The 22180-nt window shown below is 39.9% G+C and overlaps 1 protein-coding gene across 1 annotated transcript; it reads left to right on the top strand.

Annotated features, from left to right (window-relative positions):
* Nucleotides 1-15251: 15251 nt before the first annotated feature.
* AGR3 (anterior gradient 3, protein disulphide isomerase family member) lies at nt 15252-21971 on the top strand. The gene is made up of 7 exons (XM_009493567.2): nt 15252-15357; nt 17529-17592; nt 18919-18971; nt 19614-19690; nt 19953-20016; nt 21076-21159; nt 21922-21971. The coding sequence occupies exons 1-7, from the start codon at nt 15252-15254 to the stop codon at nt 21969-21971; spliced, it is 498 nt and encodes a 165-aa protein (XP_009491842.1).
* The last annotated feature ends 209 nt before the right edge of the window (nt 21972-22180 follow it).

Here is a 22180-nt window from a genome sequence, read left to right as displayed (position 1 = left end):
ATAGGAATCCATATAGGTTTTATTTGTTTGGTTTTTAACTTCTGATTTAAGTTTTCTCAATATACTAAACGTTCACATGTATTATGGAGGATAATATATGTGAAAGCAGCTTTCTATTTTACGAACATGGAAGTGTGTTGTCACTTATTTTTTTCAGATGGAAAGAAAAGTGCTCCATGTGACAACAACAGATTGCAGATGAAGGGATGACAGCTCCATGGATTGACCACAGTGAATGAGCTCAGACTTAGGGTAATGGGTGAGCACCACCGAAGCGGTTAGCGCAGGGACCTTGGGTTGCGGCTCTACAAGGTGCTCAGGTGAGCAGCTGTACATTGCAATGGCCACAGCTGAAACCTTTCTGTTGGTAAAGCAGCATTGTCTGATCAGTCTGTGAGGAATGAGCAGCTAGAGCCCCTTTCTAGCAACTGGCTGTTGGGGATAAACACGGCTGCACCAGGACAGGTCCGCATCAGAAGAGAAGCTTGTCTGGCTTTTTTAGGAGAAGCCTTCCTGGAGACTTGCCAGGGACCTCAATCCCATATTCTCTGATCCAGTATAGACACTTGAGAACATGCTTAACTTTAAGCATATGAGTGGTCCTATGGACATCAATGGGGTTGCTAATGTGCCTAAAATTAAATATGTATCAAGTGCTGTGCTGGAATGGGGCCAAGGACTCAAAAACTTGCAGGATCAAGGTTTGGCTGAAGAACAGAGAGTAAAAAGGGAGACAAAAGCTGAGAGATACTGAGTTGCTCTCATGCCCTCTTGTGTCAGTCCTTCATGGAAACAAGCCCTGGTATAAACTCCTTATTACAGTAAAAGTTAAAGGAATACCTGTACAGAAATTTTAAACACTAAAAGATACTGTAAACACTCTCATTTTTCAGCACACAATGTTTTTTGATTTTTATATGGTGTTACATTTTAAAGGAGATACAGTGATGTCACTGCAGGAAAACATCACAAAAACATTGCAGCAACAGGCATCTCTTTCAACAGATGCCTGGTTGACTCACTCTCACAGCTGCAGCTAAGTAGTCCAATGTGTTTCTGGAGAGTATTCTTGCTTGTGAAGTCTTTATTGGGACACTGACTGTAGGGGAATGCAGCCGCTTTTCATTTCTTGTGGCAGTCAGAAAGTTTCATTGAATATTTCTGAGCTCTCAATCTCTTCCAAAACACATGGTGAATTTCCTGGCTCTCTTCCTTAAAATCTGGTCTGGGTTTCTACCCCTGGCCCTTCTCAAATTACTTTATGTGCACATAAATTAAAATTTAAAAAAATTAAAAAGCATGCTGATTTCTCAAAATTTATTTTTAACTCTTTTTCCAAGCTTTGTGAATTTTTAGATACAATCACTTTTATGTTTAAATTATTTGTATTCTGAACTTATCACTGGAATCCAGCAAAGTTAAAATAAAACCATTTCTCCTTTAGCTATTAGTAATGCAACACTGCCAACTAGAGGCATTGGGAATGATCAAATTCTTGTCTTACAGGCCACATCAATAAACTTAGAGAGTTGTATAACTATAAATACTGAAAGATCGTATTTGCTCTACAGAAATCCCACCCAAAACCTCCAATTACAGTGGTGTTTGCATTTAATTTTCTTTAGATTTTGATGCTTCAGTAAGTCATTTATTGAATCCAAATATCACAAGTGTTATTATTCTATGAAAAATTGTATCACCCAGAAACTCAAGTATAATCAAGTCAGATCTCAGATTACTTCAGGTTCCTCAAAGAGTTACTGAGCCATTCTAACAGCTCTTGGAAAAATACCTGCACAAGACATTGCAAGTGTCAAAAAAAATTAAAAATGTGTAACTTTGAAGGCAAAATAAACCCTAGATACCATTTTCTCAACCCACAATTTAAATAAGACTTTTTAATGTATTGAAATAAAGAAATCCTACTCTCTATTCAGGTGGGCTAAAAACCAATTTCTGTAAGTTTTCCGCTTTTTAAGATGGTGTACACTTTGAGGAGCAAGGTATCTGTTCACAGCTGAAGCAGTAAGATTGAAAACAGAGAAAACATGCACTTGACCGGAAAGGCTTAGTTACTGCCTGCTGCATGTCATTCCCTGACACGTACATGCTTGCTAGATCACTGTATGAGAAGACACTCAACATGAAGCTGTCGATGTTCATGCACCATGCACAGACCAGAGCTGCCTGGGCCCCACTTTGCCTCCCCTGCCTTCTTCCCAGCCATGCCCATGATGGTAAGACACAGCAGCATGCAGCTGCCCAATATCTGGCAAGAGGGGGCTGGAGCAGAGGAGGACAGGGACCTTCTGCAGGTCCTCGTGCCAACCAAGGTCCAACGAAGCCTTGGGGAAAGCCTTATTCCAGCTGCCCGCCGTCCCTCTTCTGCCACTCACCAAATCAAACGTCATCCTATGTGCAGGCAGAGTCTGCTGGTAGGGAGAAAACCAAGAGACTTGAGGATGCACCATACTTCCAGGCTTATCCGCAGTGCTCCAGACTTACAGGGTGCAGGACATACAACTCTCACCTTTTCTAATTAAGGACTGCAAACAGAAAACAGCTTGGGGAGCTGTACCTGTACCAGGTGTCTTTGGAAACCTATTTCCAAGGGACTCATCTGACGTGGCAAAATAAAAACAGGCAGGTGGCAACCCTTCATACTCCTTCGCAGCAGCCAGGATCTGCCCAGCCACGGGCAGGGAGTGCACTGTACCCCTCCTCCTGGCTGGCAGTGTGTGCCCTGGGGTGCATCAGGAGCTTGGGAGGCCAGGATGGCTTCCAGGGCTTCCCCTTGTTATTGTTCTGCACTGATATTCTGATGGAGAGACACCTGGATCTGAATAAACATGGCTTTTCTTTAGCAGAAACCTAGAGGATTGTATGAAAACTACACGGCTACAGTCACAGTGTAACAGGAAGATCTGCTGGTAGAAGGGCAAGCTCTGCCTGTCAGAGCTCATGTGGCATTAAAAAAACATACTCTCCAGAACAGTTTGTACTTTTGGATGGAAGGGAGGAGCCAACAACATCCAGAGTTGGTTTCCTTTTATTTACCAAAACACATTTATTCTGTAAATCTCAGCAAAATTCATGAAAAATAATAAATTACATTTTTCCCCTTACAGTCTTCAAAGCTTTATATCTATGAAAGTGGCTTGGAAATTTGATAAGCCTAGAGGGCAGGAAAATACTCTCATTGGGAAGTGGAAGCCAATAGACAGTAGTGAGTCACAGAGGCACAGAGCTGCACAGCAGCTGACAGCAAGGTGCTGATTAAGCCTGGAACCAAGTTTTCCAGGGGTTGTAACACAGGGAAGTTTAAGGATGGATGAGCCAGAGTATCCCAAAAATGCAGAGAAAACACTGGAAGGGGTTGAAGGTAACAGTACTGGAATAAGATGAAGGCTTAGAAGTGAAAGCATACACATTGGCCTGGGAAGCAGAGAATATGGTTTGCAGCCAGTATAAACCACTGTAAAAACTAATTCAATAAATATTTTTACAGTTATATTATTATATTTACATTCCATAACAATGTCTTTACAGGAATACAAAACTAAAAAAAGCAGTGGTCCAGTGGAAGCAAACCACTGGGGCTCAGGCAACACTGGAGTAGTTTGTTCACTTGAGCGTTACCTAGAGCTCTGCTTTTAAGAAGAGGGGGAAAAAAAGTGCATCTTTTGTGAATCAGCTTGTAATACCAGAAGCAACATTTCCACAATGGTGACTATTTTGAAAGACGCACACAGAAACAAAGCAGCATGTCATATCTAGGTTTCTGTAAACAGCTGTATTGAAATGAACCAGAAATTTTGTAATTATGATTTTTGGCTGTCAGTCAAAGCCTAAACTGAATGGATACTTGCAGGGTTTTTCCATTTATTAACTTCTCTGTTTGGCAATGAAAGCTTAATGCTCAGTACTCTAAGCTCGAAGCATAGTTCTCAGCTCTGGTACTATGTGCTGCTTGATTGTGCCCTGAGGTCCAGACCCACTGCATGCCAATTATCTGTGTTAGGAGCCAGAAGTACCTCTCATCCACAAAAATGTGTGCTCTGTGGAGCTTTCTCATATTGTTTAGTGTAAAATTTGATTGGGCATTATGTTTGTATAATCTAATTAATTTTGTATTGATTTCTAAAGGCATTTTGGACATGTGTAAAAGTCTTTTGCAGAGTTATCAATAGATGTTGCAGGAACGACCCTGAATTTCAGCTGTCACAGGAGCTGTGATCTCATCCCTTGCTCACGCATGAGCTAAGGCAGATTTGGACAGAGTAAGGACTTTGTCAGCAACCTCCCTTTCTGGGGAAGGAGATCAGGAGCAAGTGTTTAACCCTGCAAATCAGCCCGTGATGATCAGTCTTGCTGCTAATAAGCACTAGCTGGAGGTTAGCACTAGCTTAGCACCATCTTTAGCTAAAAGAGACCCAAAGACTCCTCAGCTTCTTGCCATCAGTATTTTTTAATCCTAATGTCCTGTTTCAAGGATTATTATAAGCTGCCTATTCATATTCTCCTGAATGGACATTTCATTTGAGAACCATATTTATATTCACGAGCACACTGTTCCAAATTGTGGAGTTACAAGACAGCTTTCTGTTCAGGATTTAGTCCTCCGTCCTGCAGATACAGCTGGAATTCACTGCCAAGCCTTGTACATCATTTGCTTGACAGTGGTCAGGTTTATATATCACTTGAAAGGGTCAAGCAGATTGAAAGGAAATACATGGACACAAAATATTATAATATCAAATCCTAGAAAGGCATTATAATAATTAAGCAAGTACACCAGGATTCATGCAGCCAGCTACATCACTCTGATATCTGCCACCTCCTATTTTTCCATGCTGTACTGAAAAAAATATCTGTATACCTGAGAATTAATTTATGATCATATGGGTACAAAAAGTTTCCTAAAGATAGTATGAGTAACATAGGATTAAATGCACAGAAGGAATTGGTATTTAAAAGTTGCCTCCTCAAGAAACCCACACATGCAGGCAGAAAATATATCCTCCAGTGTCACCCTGGCATGTATGTTCCTGGGGACCAGACTTGGGGGGCACAACCATTATGAGAGCCCATCTGCTTGATGAAGCCGTTTCCCAGACCTGGGCACAGGCACACACGTTGTGGGACCCTTGCTGAGTTCACTGTCCTGGTTTCGGCTGGGATAGAGTTAATTTTCTTCCTAGTAGCTGGCATAGTGCTGTGTTTTGGATTTAGCAGGAGAATAATGCTGATAACACACTGATGTTTTTAGTTGTTGCTAAGTACTGCTTATGCTAGTCAAGGACTTTTCAGCTTCCCATGCTCTGCCAGGTACACAGGGGGCACAGCTGGAAGAGTTGATCCAAACAGACCAAAGGGCTATTCCATACCATATGACATCATGCTCAGTATATAAACTGGGGGGGGTTGGCCAGGGAGCAGCGATCGCTGCTCGGGGACTGTCTGGGTATCGGTTGGCGGGTGGTGAGCAATTGCATTGTGCATCACTTGCTTTGTATATTACTATTATTACTATTAGTATTATCATTATTATTATGTTGTTATTATCATTACTATTTTACTTTATTTCAATTATTAAACTGTTCTTATCTCAACCCACGAGTTTTTCTCACTCTTACTCTTCCGATTCTCTCCCGCATCCCATCGGGGTAGGGGGAGTGAGTGAGCAGCTGCGTGGTGCTTGGTTGCTGGCTGGGGCTAAACCACAACACTCAGTCAGAAATCAGCACAAAGCTGCTCAGCCCTGCCAGGACCACTGCAGGGGGCAAGGCCTTGGCTGCCTGAGGAGCTTCGCTGCCAAAGCAAAGGCAATTAGCTACAGTGCCTACATCCTCTTGAGAATCTGGGTTTCCCTGTCCTCAGGTCTGCTGCTCTGTGGACTGGTATCCATGACCAACTTCTTCCTTTCTTTCCCTTCTCTTCCTTTCCTACCTATTTTTATTTTATTTCATTTCATTTTATTTTATTTTAATTCCAAAATTTAAAAAACCTGGCAGCACTCCTGCTGACTGAGCAGGAACAGAAGTCGAACCCTTGCTAGCAGACACCTCTGGCACAGCCCAACAGCCCCTCTTCACTGCCTCCCACAGCAGCTCTTTGGAAGCCACAACCACACTCCCTCTGCCACCAAGGGCTGTTGATGTGCCTGCCTGTACTGAAGCAGCCTAGTGAGGTAAAGCCTTTAAAACTCATTGTAATCACTAGCTTTTATCTGAATTAACACAGCTCACCTCCATGGTATGACATAATGAGTCAGAAGTAAATCAGACTTTTAACAGAAGAATTGTAACAGAGCAAGAAAAGCTTTCAGGATGCCAGGGTGAAATAAGACTACTCATATTTACACCTATATTGTGCTAGAGAAAACTAATCATTCTGACTGTCAAGGGACATTTCCTTTGTAATATTTACAAACAAAAGACCTTCTGGTGTTTTCAAGATTTTCTTTTCATAAGGCTTTGAAAAATTATACTACTGACAATCTCTGCTTACCTCACCATGCACTTGAGTAACACACATTCTTAAGACAGTTATCTTTAGCAGTGCAAAAACAAAGAAGAAAAATCTACTTACCATTGTGCCCCGGTTAATATCCTTATAAATGTACCACAGCAGCTTTTAAAAGCAGAACTAGGAGCTCTCTGTGATATCAACTTTCCAAAGTTAAAACAAAAAAAAAGTTAAACTTTGCAATGTTGTCCATCAGCACTTAACTCATGATAAGTCTTTCTACACATATGTCTGTGCAATTAACATTGTAAGGATAATATAGTAAGTATATATTACAAACTAATTTTCATGCCATCTTAGTTACTGATGCAGTGAAACAAGCAATGGTATTACCCTCTGCAAGTCTTTGCCCCTGTGTTTTTTAGTTTGTTTTTTTCTGAAGGTAGTTGAGCTTGAGAATTCATCTTATCAGCCTGATATCTTGCCTGATCTTGGCTGGTACCTTGCCTCTCCAAGGCAGCAGCGGTGTTTCCTACAACATGGTTCACTGGGTAGGGTGAAGAACAAGGACAGCTTTTGTAATTGCTACTTTCCCAAGGCGGATGTGCTTCGCCATGCAGGACTGCAGTTGGGCTCCACATGGGCAAGTGAGCTGCTGATGTGGGAAGTTCAGCCAATGGGCCTCAGTTTCTGTCTGCCCAAAGGTGGGTGCGAGAGGGGTAGTCAGGCTTTGAGGAGCTTTATGTCTTGCACAGGACAGACTGATTCAGCAGGGTGTAATGTATATCAATGCCCCACTATACCCTTCCAGGGTACCAAAGAACCAAAGAGTGACTGGACACGTACTATACACTGGGTATGGAATTCCATAGTGATAGGATTAACCCCACTAAGGTTAGCGTTGAGTGCCTCACTTTACTAGCAGGTTCCCATGTTGCTCAAATGTCTCCTGGAAGTCAATGTCTAGCACAAGTAGTAATCCTTAACAATCCAGGTGAAAATTTTGGCACTATCCAAGCAAAAGCCAACTGACTTCCGTGGGGCAGGCATTTCACTCCCAGCTTTCAGAACAGTGTGGTCCAAGCAAAAACAAGCAACAGCACTATCAAAAATTCATTCCCATCCTGATGCTAGGACCTTTGTGGAACAACTCACAAGGAAAAAGAAGGAAATCTTTTATATATGAGTAACTCATCACCGAAATCTGAATCCTTCATTCCCTTTCTTTCCTCCATCAGTGACACTACTACATTTTTGCTTCTCTTTTTAAACTCAGAGCCTTTTGTCTTACTGTCATAAAGGAGGGAGTTGATTCTGACAGGCTTACAAAACAAAGGGTCAAGCCGTTTGTTTTTATCTGCTGAAGAAATGCAGTCAGGGTTTAGTGCAATTGAGCTGGAAACCTTCCCTGGCTTCCTGCAGCAAGACCAGCTTGCCTGCAGCAGCAGACTGCATGGCCAGCAGGCTCCCTCTAGCACATTTCACCAGGCCTGCTCCACTTCTTAAGCTATAATGCTTACAGAATTTGGACAGTTTGACTGATAGACCCAAAAAAGTGTCTACATCATAGATGCTAAAACAGAAAGCAGCTTTTTAAAGGGTCTTAATATTCTTTTCTCTTACTGTAGTGGAGACGTGCTTCACATCATCATTCTTTTCGTACCTTCCCCTGAGCACAGAAAGAGGCCAGTCCCTGCGGGATCCAGAGACAGGAGCAGCAGAGAAGAGGTATCAGACAGGAGTGTTTCAGTTCTGCAAGTACTGAAGGAGCAGATCTTTAATAGTCAAAAGCAAAAGCAAAAGTTTTCTTTTTCATTTGAATTGAATATACTTAATTTTACTTATAATAGGTGTTTCTTCTACTGAGCCTGCTGTAATTCAGGGGATTTCACACTTACCCTCATGAGGAGAAGCCGTAACCCATGAGAAACCACAAGGAGTAAAGATGTGTCACTGCAGGATCTTTTTCCCTAGAAATTCTCTCAGATGCTGACTTTTCTCTTTTATCTTCTATTCTCATACAATGAATTTTCTTACTGTGCACTCAGCAAATTCAGATTTGTACTCAGCTTAAGGGCTCAAATAAATAAGTTCCCGCAGGTTAATAAATCTGGTAAGATTATCATGTTAACTGAGCCTGGCATTGCCTGCACTTGTGCTCATGGCCCACGGAGCAGACAGTTCTTGCAGCTCAGCAGAAGCAGAATAGTTCATTACACAGTTGTAACTGGATCATATAAGCAAGCCATACCTGTGCAAAAACTACTGGAAAAGACATGGTTAGCTGAACTACCAAGCCCTAGGAATCTCTGCAGCCTGGGGATAGGAAAGGCTGTTTAGACCGGTAGCAATGCTCATGCCACCGACTGCAGCAAGCTAGTTTGGTTTGAAGACTGACTTTTCTGTCTACAGAGATATCACCATGGTATTACTTTTGGCACTGAAGATTTTGTGCACCTTACCAAGGTAAGTATTTTGTCTAGGCTTTGACTCCATAAAATTTTATATGAATAAATTGTATTTCTCTTATGCAGTTGGTCCATCACCACTTTAACATAAACTTATGCATAAGTGAGAGCAAATGTTGCATGGGGTTGTCCTGTCACACCCTGATCAGCTTGTTCCTTACATCAGGGTATCCCCTGCCTTGTGCCAGAACAAACACTCATGAGGCCACAGAAAGGGTGAGATCAGGGAACAGATCAGTACAGTCCATTTGGGTTTTTTTCTGAATTAACTTTTGTGCAGCACTATGTAAAGCAAAATTTAAAAGTCAGTTTCACATTTTATAAATGGGCTGATACATACCTAAATCTACTGCTGCATGACTCACACAAAAGCAGCACCACGCAATTCCAAGTGTCAGTTATTCTCCAATGTCTTTCTCTTTCTAAAAGTCTGTCCCCTTCACATGTTTTATTGCTGCCCTGCTCTGCCCTATATTTAGCTAATTCTTACATTTTATAATTTTGACCTGAATACAACAGTATATACAGACTTAACCCATAGTTACTCATACCTCCAAAATTAATCTTTTAGAATGGAAGAGAAAAATGGAAACGCCTTCTGCCCACATTAGCCTGGAGACTAAGCGAGCCAAGTTCAATGAGTGAAAGCATGCTAGTTCAATGAACGAGCACAGAAACATGTTACCAGTGCAGAGATTCAGTATTTGGTTGGTAACTGCTACTGCACAGGTTGGCGATTTGAATGTCAGGCAGTGTAGCTGGTGGCTGGGATGAAAGGCATCTCTGCTAGCATGAGCTCTAGCTTCACACTCGGTTCAGGTGTGGATGCTGAACACATGCAGAAGAAAGCAGGGATAGAGAGCTGATAAGGTCCCACCTAACAAGCGGTGACTGAATAGGTATAGTGAAGACAACCAACTTGGATTTATAAAGTATTACAGTCATTTTTCTTCCAGTACTAAACCTTGAGAAGGTCTATTTGACCAGGACTGTCAACCTCTCTGTGGCAAGACTGACAAAGGCTGAAATTCTGATCTTCCAATATAGAGCACAGAAGACAAATCGCTGAACATTATCCTGTCAAATAAGGGCACTCACAGACAGCTCAGCTCTAATTTTAATCTATTTGATTGAATGTCTTTACTCCTTACAATAAGAAACTTGTATGGTGAAGAAAACAGTATCTCAGGGCTGAAGAACAAAATATCTCAGGGTTGAGCAGCAATACACTTCAGTACACTTGCAAAATTTCTAATTACTTAATGATCTCTAATTAGTTGAAGAGTAAGAAGAATTGAAGCTTCAGTGCCTGGAATTTCTATGTAAAAACCCAAAGCTTGGATGGAGGGAGGTTCTTTAAATCTTCCTTGGTTTGACTTCAGCAAGCCTTTTTTATTTGCTTAAAATTTAAATTAAGAAATTCAATACAGCGCTTTGATTTTAATACCTACTTACATTTCTTTTGTAACCAAACTACATTCCTTGCTTTTTCGGCCATTCCAGGAGCTAAGCGTATTATGGATTTAAATACAGTTACTATACTTTTTTAACTGGAAATGCAAGTTTGAATTCTCCATTAGAAATAGTAAAGATAACTCAGCACTAAGAATACAGAAAGTCACTTTTTGCACTTTTTGGTACAAAACCAGTTAATAATACATAATACAAGAACCATACATCATTAATGATATACATGTCAGTGACAACAAACATCAGTAGACCAAAACATGAAAGACAAATAAGAATTCAGACTTTACATGAAAAGGAGGAGGGAAAAGCGTAACCATACAGTCCATATAAACAAATACATGGGAGAGGAAGAACCAAAAGAGCTTTGGATTCCCCTGCAAAAGCTATCCAAGAAGGAGGAAAAAGGTGATCCAGTTAATTCCTTCTTTGTGCAAAGATCATGAATAAAGGACTTTTCCTGTATTAGTCAAGTTAGCTCAAAATTGTATCAAGCATCATGTCCAAAGAATCAGACCATTTTTAAACTACAAATCAGAGGAGCAATAATCAGATACTTTAAACCATATGCTTTAAATAAAGAATTTTATTTCCCCCTCAAAAAAATAAAGTTCCTTTTCTTTGTTAATTGCATTCCTCTACACAAAGTAACCCTTGTGTCTTCCTACTGGATTCATACCTATCTTCAAGCACCAGTGAACCCAGCCATTCACTAGGAACAAAAGCACCTACAGTTCCAGCTTTCATTGCTGGTTTCTTTTTTCACTGGACATAAGCCAGACTCAGACTGTTTGAGGGGGGAAGTAGCAGACACACATAGGCCGCTATTTATTTCCAATCCTCATACAAGACACCTGATACAAGCCAAGATGAAGAGAAATCCAAGGATTCAGTGTATAAGCATGGGAACTCGCAAGAGCGAAAGTTGGAGGGATGGCAGAAAAGGAAGGGGGAGGGTGGAAACACGTGAATTTTGTTTTCAGCTAAAAGGTTCCTCTCATGTTTTTCCCAGGTGAATGTGCTGTTGTTGCTACACAGAGACCTGGGCAGCTCAGGTGTTCTATGCTTAAACCACACTGATTTTTAAGTAACCAGTTCCAGAAAAAGGACTTTCCATCAGGAGAATTGATCACTGCTGGTGAGGAAATATTTCTCTTTCTTAACTTTTCTATGAGGTTTGGTTGACAAATGTATTACAAGCCTAGTTATATGAAAAAGACAAATGATAGATGCTTAGAGATTAGCTAACAAAACATTTGTTCTGACAGAGAGATGAGGGCAATTTATATGGTGTTGGCTGTCATTTTTTTCTCTTAATGAATTAATATTGGATCATGTAACATCAAAAATTCAGAACATTGAATTTAAACTGCCTCCAGCTACAGCTCCATAATTTATCCTTCCAAAACCCTATTGGTTTTCAATAGGATGATAATCAATTATTTAAGCTTCAGATAATTCATCCTGTGACTTGAAGAGATTTATACTTTGATTTTTTTTCATGAATACATGATGAAAGAAAGAACTGAGTCATGCTTTCCATACCTGCTTTATAAAGACATTATCAGGTGTAATTTCAAAGCCATAATTATTTATGTTTAAATAGCATTTTAACATGTTAATGTAAATGCTAGATTTTATTGTTAACATCTAATAGGTAAACTGATAATAAAGATAGTTATTAACTTCCACACAGAGTTGCTACAAATACTCATTTGTCAAGAGTATAGTAGGGTGTAATGATCTGCTTTTGTTGACTGAAGTTAGTGGTCTGCACAAACATGGGGAAAATTTGAATGGAATTTTTATCACCAAAAAATCCTCCTCCCCCAGACTTAACTAAAAGTTATAGTCTCCCCTTAGGAAACGCTGGGAAAATTCACATTTTCTTATTAAACATCGATAATCTCCAGTCATCGAATTAATGTGCATAATTAATAAGCTCCAGAGGAGACTCCCTTCTAAACCTCAGTCAACAGCAGCTAACATGAACAAGCCTAAGGAGGAAAGTATGTGAAACAAAGAAGAGCTCTAGAGTTGTGATGCCATGTGAGGGGAAAGAGAACTGTTGTGGACAAGACTGAGGAGAAAAATTTTATAATGGATGTATTACGGTTGCTACCTTTAGAAATATAGAATTTTTACTGTAAGATGATACTTCATTTTTTTGAAAATTTTGCACATTTTAATGTGCAAATTTTTCTCCAGTCACCTGAATAGAATAGTTTTCTTGTATTGAGATTGCCAGGTCCTGGAAGCAGTATTTGAATTTGTTCACCAGAAATTGAACGGTTAACAGTAACATTAGTAATGTTGAGGAATTCATTAAAGTAAGGATAAACACTGCTGTACTTTGCATGCCTCTCTGTTTTAAGAAGCATGAAGTATCTTCTTTTGCCCAGTGCTCAGGGCTGTAATTCCATATTGGATATCACTTCTAAATTCAAGTTTGAAGTCTTCTTTATCAATACAGGAACAAATGCTTTGGTTTGGGTTTTTTTTTTTTCTGTATTTAAGTCAAAGCACTTTCTCAACAGGTCATCCTGGTAACTCCTAAAGTTCAGCCTCTGAAAAGTGGAATGTTCAGTGAGAACTAATAAGCAGGCTGGGTGGTATCATGGGCTACACGCATTATATTTTTTAACTTAATTCAAATCATCAGGTATTAACCTGAATATGCGAGCTTTAATGCCTAAAGATGATATTACTGGGCAGAAATAAGACATCAATTAAAAGAATTTGGCTTTGTAATGCCTTTCCTCAATCATTGCTTTTTTTCCCCTCTGAGTTTTATCAAGACGAGAAGTTACTGAATTTCTTATAATAATCTTTGTCAGGAAGAGAAGGAAACATCTTCAGAATACTGAAATAGCCAGGAGCACATATGGATTGTCTTGTTAGGCAGGACTGGAGCTGAAAATCAGCCATGAAGCCGAAACGCCATGAAGAATGGGGAAATTTTTTGAGTTTTCATTGTGAGAAACAGCTGGAAATTTCTTTGACATTTATCTCACAACCTTTAACATCCTGGTTCACAGAGTGCAGGCTAAAAAAAAAAGATGGCAATTTCAACATTATGGAGGGATTTGCCAATTTATAATGTATTACACCTGGAGGCAAATACTTGTCAATTTTCCTGTTTTATTAAGGAGGGTATCATGAGACACCTTTTGACCAAAAATCCTACTATCCATGAAAAAGACCCCATGCTGTTACGTTCCACTGAAATTAAAAAACTAACAGAATGAACAACTAGTAGCACTGTCTTGACATTTTCATGATCCAGTATTACAATGTTGTACTAGTTCATTAGGAACAAATGCTGGGTGACCAGAAATGAACTGGAATGAACTTTGTTCCCCTGATCACACTGTCATAAGAACTGTCCCCTGCAGCCTAATTTTGACAGCTGAAAGCAGTGCTGCATGATAAAATCAAGCACCTCCATTTTGCACTTTTCTCCCAAAGGCATTTATAGAAATAACCAAAACTACTTCTTTAGTATAGATTGTTAGAATACCACTAACACATTGATTTACACTGCACCAGGTGACTAATCCATAGGATCATAGAACCATAGAATGCTTTGGGTTGGAAGGGACCTTTAGAGGTCATCTAGCCCAACCCCCCTGCAGTGAGCAGGGACAGCTTTAAGCAGATCAGGTTGCTCAGAGCCCCATCCAACCTGACCTTGAATGTTTCTGGGGATGGGGCCTCCACCACCTCTCTGGGCAACCTGTGCCAGTGCCTCACCACCCTCATTGTAAAAAATTTCTTCCTTATATTCAGTCTAAACCTATTCTTCTTTAGTTTAAATCCATTACTCCTTGTCCTGTCACAACAGGCCTTGCTAAAAAGATTCTCCCCGTCCTTCCTGTAGGCCCCCTTTAAGTATTGGAAGACCGCAATAAGGTCTCCTCACAGCCTTCTCTTCTCTAGGCTGAACAAGCCCAGGTCTCTCAGCCTGGCCTCATAGGAGAGGTGCGCCAGCCCTCGGATCATTTTGGTGGCCCTCTTCTGGACCCGCTCCAACAGGTCCATGTCCTTCTTGTGCTGAGGGCCCCAGAGCTGGACGCAGTGCTCCAGGTGAGGTCTCACCAGAGCAGAGCAGAGGGGCAGAATCACCTCCCTTGACCTGCTGGCCACGCTTCGTTGGATGCAGCCCAGGATACGGTTGGCTTTCTGGGCTGCAAGCGCACATTGCCGGCTCATGTCCAGCTTTTCATCCACCAGTAACCCCAAGTCTTTCTCTGCAGGGCTGCTCTCAATCCCTTCATCCCCCAGCCTGTACTGATACCGGGGGTTGCCTCATCCCAGGTGCAGGACCTTGCACTTGGCCTTGTTGAACCTCATGAGGTTCACACAGGCCCACCTCTCCAGCTTGTCCAGGTCCCTCTGGATGACATCTCGTCCTCCTGGTGTGTCAACCGCACCACTCGGCTTGGTGTCATCTGCAAACTTGCTGAGGGTGCACTCAATCCCACTGTCTATGTCATTGATGAAGATGTTAAATAGCACCAGTCCCAGTACGGACCCCTGAGGGACCCCACTTGTCATCGGTCTCCATGTGGACATCGAGCCATTGACCACAACCCTCTGGATGCGACCATCCAGCCAATTCCTTATCCACCGAACAGTCCACCCATCAAACCCATATCTCTCCAATTTAGAGAGAAGGATGTTGTGGGGGACTGTGTCGAACGCTTTACGGAAATCCAAGTAGATGACATCCATTGCTTTTCCCTTGTCCACTGATGCAGTCACTCCTTCACAGAAAGCCACAACTAAAGCTGTTGCTTTGTTTTCCAGTTTCCTCACTGCGCTGAAAGGGATCTTCTCAAAGAAATAATGCTCCATTCAACATTGGCCTTGTCCCTCCTGCTAATTGCAGTCTCTTCCAACCTTGCGATGGCAATCAAAAAGGAAAAAAGAGCACCTCAGACACTGTCACGAGGTACTGTATGTTTAGTTTATGTAGCTACTTCCTCACCTTCCCATATAGGTCAGCAGATGTTTTTATTTAGAATATACCTGGAAGCACATATATACTTACTGAGGTGTGTTTCTCTACTGTTAAGTGACAATCTAAGTAGTGCATCTTCTTATTCCATGTCATTTCACTCCATCAGTTTGTTCTTAAGGATATGGCTGAGGGCCTCATATAACCTGCATAATTTATATAACTCACAGTGACCTAGTAGAAGCCAATAACCTAAATTGAGTCTCTCAAATCAGGATGCACTTGTAGGACTATCAGTGAAAAAATATTCTTTCATGTACCAGTTAAAAGATATTTTGTTATGGTAACTTATTAACTACTGAAACACAGTTTTGTAACTTCAGTTGTTATGGAACAATTTTTCTACAGACCCACTTTCATACACAGAACAGCAGTTTGAAGTACTGGTGGTTTTTTCTGCAAGACTTTTTTTTTTTCTTTTGCTTTTCATCAGATAGTCACAGTCATGCTTTGCAGTGAATAATTCACTTCCTTGCAGTGCATAATTTTCAGTCTGGATGTTAACTAAAGACCCTATTTTAAGTTATTTATGCCTGCTCACTCCTTAGAAATACAAGCAGAGAAATAGCTTACCAAGGTCTTTTCTCATCTCCATCTTCCCTCTCCTTTCAGGCCTATTCACCCCAAAAAAATCTCCAGCTCCCTCCCTGACCTATTCTGCAAGCTGTGCAAAGCCTGCAGACCCCACAGCTCACCTCTGAGGTCTTCCCACACAAAGCACTGGCAAAGCCTTGCCTGTCACAGAGGTCCCATCTGAGCCTAATTGCTCAGGGAGCATTTGACAAAATCATGCAACACCTGGACTAACCAAGGAGAAATTGCAAATCACTTCTTATAACTGGTGTCCCTGGGAAAAGGTTATAATCAATCTGGTATCTCTTGCATATCTTGCCTAGATCAGGATTTATTTTTCCCACTAAGCCTAAATGCATAAAATGATAACAAAATCCCTTCAATTCTCACAGTTTTGAAAAAAATAGTCATAGAAAGCATCAGTTTTCTAATTCTGACTTCAGACCTTTTGGGATGCCTTGACCGCTTTACCTGTAATTTTCACAGATCAAAGAGGAACACGTAAATCTGCTGCAATATGACCCTAGCTGACTCCTCTCTGCAGTTACCTACATCAGCAAGTGACTTCAGCCAGGGCTGGGAACACACTAGTCAGCATGGCAGAATCCCACCCTCAACCAGACAGATACGTAATTGAAATCGCTCTCCTGAAAGAAGAGATGACCTAGTAGCATCAAAAGCAATTGTCCCATGAGAAAGCTAACGGCAAATCTCTGCATAACCAGGGCTGGTCCAAGTGCTGCCCAGACAGCACAGAAGAACCAGAGCCTTAACCTGGTCCAGATCCAGAACCTGTTCTACAATTCCCATGAGGGCTGTCACAAATGGAGCAACATTGCCTGGAAGGCAGGGATCTACTACACAGGGGCTGGCATCTTTGGGGTCTGAAGGCATGAAACCAACTGGACAATTTGCATTTTCACATCAGTGTATCACCAGCTATGGATGAGCTATGAAGCTGATGATTCATTAGGATTTTGTTTAAGTGGAGATTTTTGTTTAACAGCCTTTTTTTTTAAATTAAATTATAAGTACTTGCAAAGCCAGGGATTGAAATTCATGGCTCGAGAGTTAAGTTTAAAAGCCAAGACTATTCTAACAACGTTCATATTAAAGTTGATCTTATTTGACCTGTCATACTTTATTTTTCTCTCTAGTTTTGCAAGCCAACTTTCTCTTTAAGCCCCAGGGTCTACATGAAATATGGAGCAGATAATATAAAGATATAAAGGAACTGGATGCTGATTTAGGGACCTCTGACTATTCAGAAAGAGATCTAATAGGTTTGGTAGAGGACTTGAACTGGATACTCAACCAGAGTTTTTTGGGGATGGTTTGTTTAATCTTCCAGTGCACCTATCAGGAGATGTAGAATTAGTATATCCACAACATTTGGGAAACTTTGACTGAAAAAAAAAAACCAAAAACCCCAAATCCTATTTGTGTACAACTATTGATAAATATAAAAAAAAATGTAATTTGTTATGAGTTACTTACTGGGCTACCAGTTAATCCTTTTGTTACATTTCTAGGGTGGGGAGATGAAATTACCTGGGTACAAACTTATGAAGAAGGGCTTTATCAAGCAAAAAAAAGGTAAGAGACAAAGCTGTTAATCAGTCAGTCATGCCTGAATATACTGCAATGAAACAGAAAAAAGAAACACCATGACAGCTGATCTGCAGACCACACAGTTAAATAAAACAGATTTAGCATCTATAAATAAAAGCTGTTGCAGGGGTCTTATGACTCTGAAGCAACATCATGGGCCAATAGGCAACCCTACATTTAACACTATTGTTTCTTTGTCACAACAGCAGTGTTGTCATTTGAAGAAGCAATGATAAATAGATTTTTATATTTAGATTTGGATTTTAAAAATACTTTATATATATATATATATGTATGTCATTATTCCTCTGATTACTTCCTTAATCAACAGCTGGAAATCAGTTACATTTGCTCTTGTATGGTGATCTACTGCCTCTGATGTTTTCCCCAACTCTTTATTAGTTGACATACATGCATGATGTACTCACAGTTTCTCACTATCCTGGTAGAAAGTTCCAATCTGAATCTTCTCTGTGATTCAACCGAAAATATATTTGAGAATTCATAACAATACTCATTTAATACAAATAATAAACAATAAACAATACTCTATTTATGTTCATTTTAGATCGTAATAGTGTAGCACAGGCTATTGTTAAATTGAAGACAAATTATTTTTAAAATAAAAGGCAACTAATTTCATGTATCCTATGTGAAAATGGCAAGGAACTGAACAACTCCTGAGAGTGACAGCAGATCGAGCGTTAGTAACTGATTTACTGAACAGTAGCAGTAGTGTAAAAAAACACAGGAGAAAATGCACAGAATTGTTTTATGTTTTGAGATCCAAAAATATAAAATTTTGATACTTCACCTAACTATTTATATAAAAAAATAATTTACTGTGTATCTGTCCAAGAAAACTTAAAAACCATGAAACTTCTCATGGGAAGTATTTGATGATAAACACAATTTTATAAAAATTATTTTATTCCAGTTCATACAGATTATTTTTATTTTCTTAAACATGGAAAACATCACACCTAAGCCATATTAAATAACTCTTCAGTTTGATTATATGCTAACTGTCAATGAAATGATGATAGCTCTGTAGTTTGTTTCTTCTAGAATTTCTTACTTTAGAAAACCTATTTAGATATAGAAGCTTTATTTTTCAATTTCTTTTATGAAAGGCATGTTCTTTTCCCTTGCTCAAAAAATGTCTGTAATTCTTTACAGAATGTCTGTGTGGTTCTACTGTGGTTTAACATAAAATGAAATGTAATTTGCCTTTTCCAGTCTGCTAGGAAAATCACCTGTTTGCATACTTGTCAAATGATCTAACTACATGTTTTATTATTATTAATAAAGTAACAAGCCCCTGATGGTGATTCATCATTTGGAAGACTGTCAATACTGCCAAGGTAGTCTTGATTTTTTGAGTGTTAAAATTTTGTGAATATTTTTATAAGAAACTGCACCTATCTATATATTTACCCTGCATTTACTGGAAATTAAAGAAATAGGTAAATGAAAATGTATTTGAAAAGCTAAGAATTTGTTACTGTTATTCACAAAAACTCCATTATGAAACTACCCAACAAAGAACATGAAAAAATACTTGGTGCTGCTCTCCTGCTATCCTTAATGCAGCACTCGTCAGTTTAAATTAAGAGACACAGATTTGCTACTGACTCATTGAACAGATTTAATATTGTTTGGCTCTCCTGAACTGGTAACTAGAGAAGGAGATGAGGACAGGGCTGCTGAAATTGATCTAATAAGAACTTTCTGAGAATAATGCACTTTTGTCAAGCTGAGACATGGTATCCATTGAGACAGGCTTCATAAATAACAGAAGAGAGCTTCCGTTTTCATAGCCAGGAGGTTGTACTGCCATGGGTCACCAAAGCAAAAAGCAGTGATAGAGCCCTTAAGTGTCTCCTCAGGAATGTGAATCAACAAAGACAGGAACAATGTGGCCAGTCTCCAGCCAACGTGGTGACTAAATGCAGAAGGAAAGGCAGTATTTGAGATGGACTTCAAAATGACTGTGTCTTTTCTAGCACTGAAGAAAGCCTTTGCAGAAAATGAAGAGATACAGGAAATGGCCCAAAATAACTTCGTTATGCTGAATCTCATGGTATGAAGGGTCTGGGGAGGTCTGACTTGTATCTTTTTTTGGCTTGTGTTTTCTCTTTCTTTGTCTTGGTTTTTCATGTCACTTTAGCTAAATATCTCTGGCATTTCAGTAACATGTAAGTGCAGGCATCTGTGCATGTGTATACATACACAGGTAGTACCTTTTTTGGTTTTGTCCACTGTTATAAGTCTATTCACAGGTGGTAATACTTCACCAAAACTTACAGAAATATTTTAATAATTAGCTTTAATTTCTCTGCCAGCATGAAACCACAGATAAAAACCTGTCACCTGATGGACAATATGTGCCTCGAATCATGTTTGTAGGTATGTACAATATTTATGTATCTTCAGAGATGAGATATCTGAATCTATGCCAGTGCCCTCCTTTGGGGACATCAAAATGATTCATTTTGCAAAAAGAAAATAGCTCAGAATTTATCATTACCACAGCATTAGTCTGGAACTTGGAAGATCTAGTTCAGTTCTCCCTCTATCACAGGCTTTGATGCTCACAAACTTCCCAGGTTACAGATATGTTCTGGAGAGTATCTAATTTGTGCTTGGGAGCAAGACGCTTAAATGCCCATTACCATCTGGGCTTTTGTTCTCTGCGCTACTTGCTCGTGCTTGTTATAAGACAAAGTTTTCAGTAAACAGTCAAATATCTGACTGAATGTAGATGCCTACAGTGTGGACATTACCACAGAGCAAGTCAATAGTCAGTGGCATCTAAAGAATGATTTATCCCACCGTAAAGCTGACTTCTGGAATAGATCGAATGAATCATGGCCCAGAGTGCCTGTTCCTTTTCATTGACTGTACAGGGAGCCTGGAGGGACTAGCTCTGTGGTGGCATCCAAAGTTAGGTCAGATGAAGCCCACACTCAGAGAGAGAGAAATGTAGTAACAGGAGTCAGTTAGTTAACAAAAAGCTTGGAAGGAGAACTGGGAGATGTCCGCAGCAACTTGCTCCTATGATGGAAAAACTAAGAATCACAAGATTTTCATTCTGAAGGCTCTAGGTAGGTCATGCTAATATTGCATTATGTATGCATGACCCTCACTATGTGTGCATCCAGTCAAACTGGCCTCAACTGATGTAACTCCAGAACCTGTAAAACAGGATATTTTTCTTTAAATATGAATGAAATGCATATGTAATCTATCACTTAAAAATAGCTGCATAATATAAAAATGAGCATTAGCTTTTGTTTAGGATTTCTCCAAGAGCAGCTGGTTGGAACAGAGTGTAATGGCCTCATAATCGCCTCATTAATGAAATCAGAACACCTCAGAACACAGAGCTGTTAAAGTAGTGCCACTCCCGTCGCCCTCAGCTGTTGTGAGAATGGAAAGCAGTGTTTAATACGATTACTTTTTCAGACCCATCTCTCACAGTAAGAGCTGATATCACAGGAAGATACTCCAACCGGCTTTACACTTACGAACCACAAGACATACCATTCTGTAAGTGCCCCTTTCATTGTGTTACTTTACATTTCACATTGTAAGCAGCCAGACACACCCCATCCCAACCATTTGTGCTTGGGAAGCCGTTAAGATCTCAAAGTAATGAATAAGGACTGTGTGTGAGCATTTGCAGTAAATTATAATAGTCCAACCTGTTCTAGCAAAACACTTAAGCACACCTATTGTCCCATTGAATTTATTGGGACTACTCAGGTAAGACAATTTGAAAGATCACAGGTGAGAAGTTTCAGGATCAAGATCTGAGCAGTCTGTTGGAGAATGGTGAAAGTCGCTAAGCTCAAAGGTATCCACCTGAACAATGTAAACAGCCAGTGGTGGGAGGGAATCAGAAAAGAAATGCTGGTGGTTACCTGGGTACCACCTAACACCCATATTTCAGAAAGGAATGTGATTTTGCAGGTTGAACAAGTCCTTTCTCTATACCATCTATTTGACACCAATGCAGTATCTCACCACAAATATGCACTTTACATCTGATTACCAGGCTTGCTGTTGAGAAGTGAGGGAGTTGAAAGGAGCCTCGTCAAATCCCTTTAAGTTAAACATTTTGATTCACGAAACTTTTTATCTTCTGCTTTAGTATCAATGCAAGGATTTTCACAACAGAAAGCTCTGTGAATTAATTCTGTGTGAATTTATTTCAATGTGAACAATTTACTAATCAAACTAGGTGTTTTTTTTAATTGTACAAATGTGCTTTAAGTACTTTATTACAGTTCTTATTTATTTTTCTTTCAGTAATAGAGAACATGAAGAAAGCACTACGCCTGATTCAGACAGAACTGTAACCAGCAACAGCGAAATGACCGTAGCCTCTACGAGGTGAAGCTGCACTAGGAAACCTAAGATTTTAAAATATTTTAGTTAAGGTCTCTGTCTCTACTATCATTTTGAACTCTTACCAAGCAGCTTTTGTATACCAGATTTCGTAAGAAATTTATATGTGCAATTTGAAGAACAAATACAGAAAGACTATTGCATCCATTTGGAAAACAAG

This window comes from Pelecanus crispus, chromosome 2 (genome assembly GCF_030463565.1).
Source record: "Pelecanus crispus isolate bPelCri1 chromosome 2, bPelCri1.pri, whole genome shotgun sequence".
Classification (NCBI taxonomy): Eukaryota; Metazoa; Chordata; class Aves; order Pelecaniformes; family Pelecanidae; genus Pelecanus; species Pelecanus crispus.
This window is presented reverse-complemented; position numbering and strand designations above follow the sequence as displayed.

What these genes read in the sequence shown, in the direction of transcription:
- AGR3 (XM_009493567.2), top strand. Translation starts at nt 15,252, where the DNA reads ATGCTCCATTCAACATTGGCCTTGTCCCTCCTGCTAATTGCAGTCTCT. An exon ending in AGACTGTCAATACTGCCAAG is followed by an intron (nt 18,972 to 19,613) that starts GTAGTCTTGATT and finishes TGTCTTTTCTAG; the next exon opens with CACTGAAGAAAGCCTTTGCA. An exon ending in TCGTTATGCTGAATCTCATG is followed by an intron (nt 19,691 to 19,952) that starts GTATGAAGGGTC and finishes TTTCTCTGCCAG; the next exon opens with CATGAAACCACAGATAAAAA.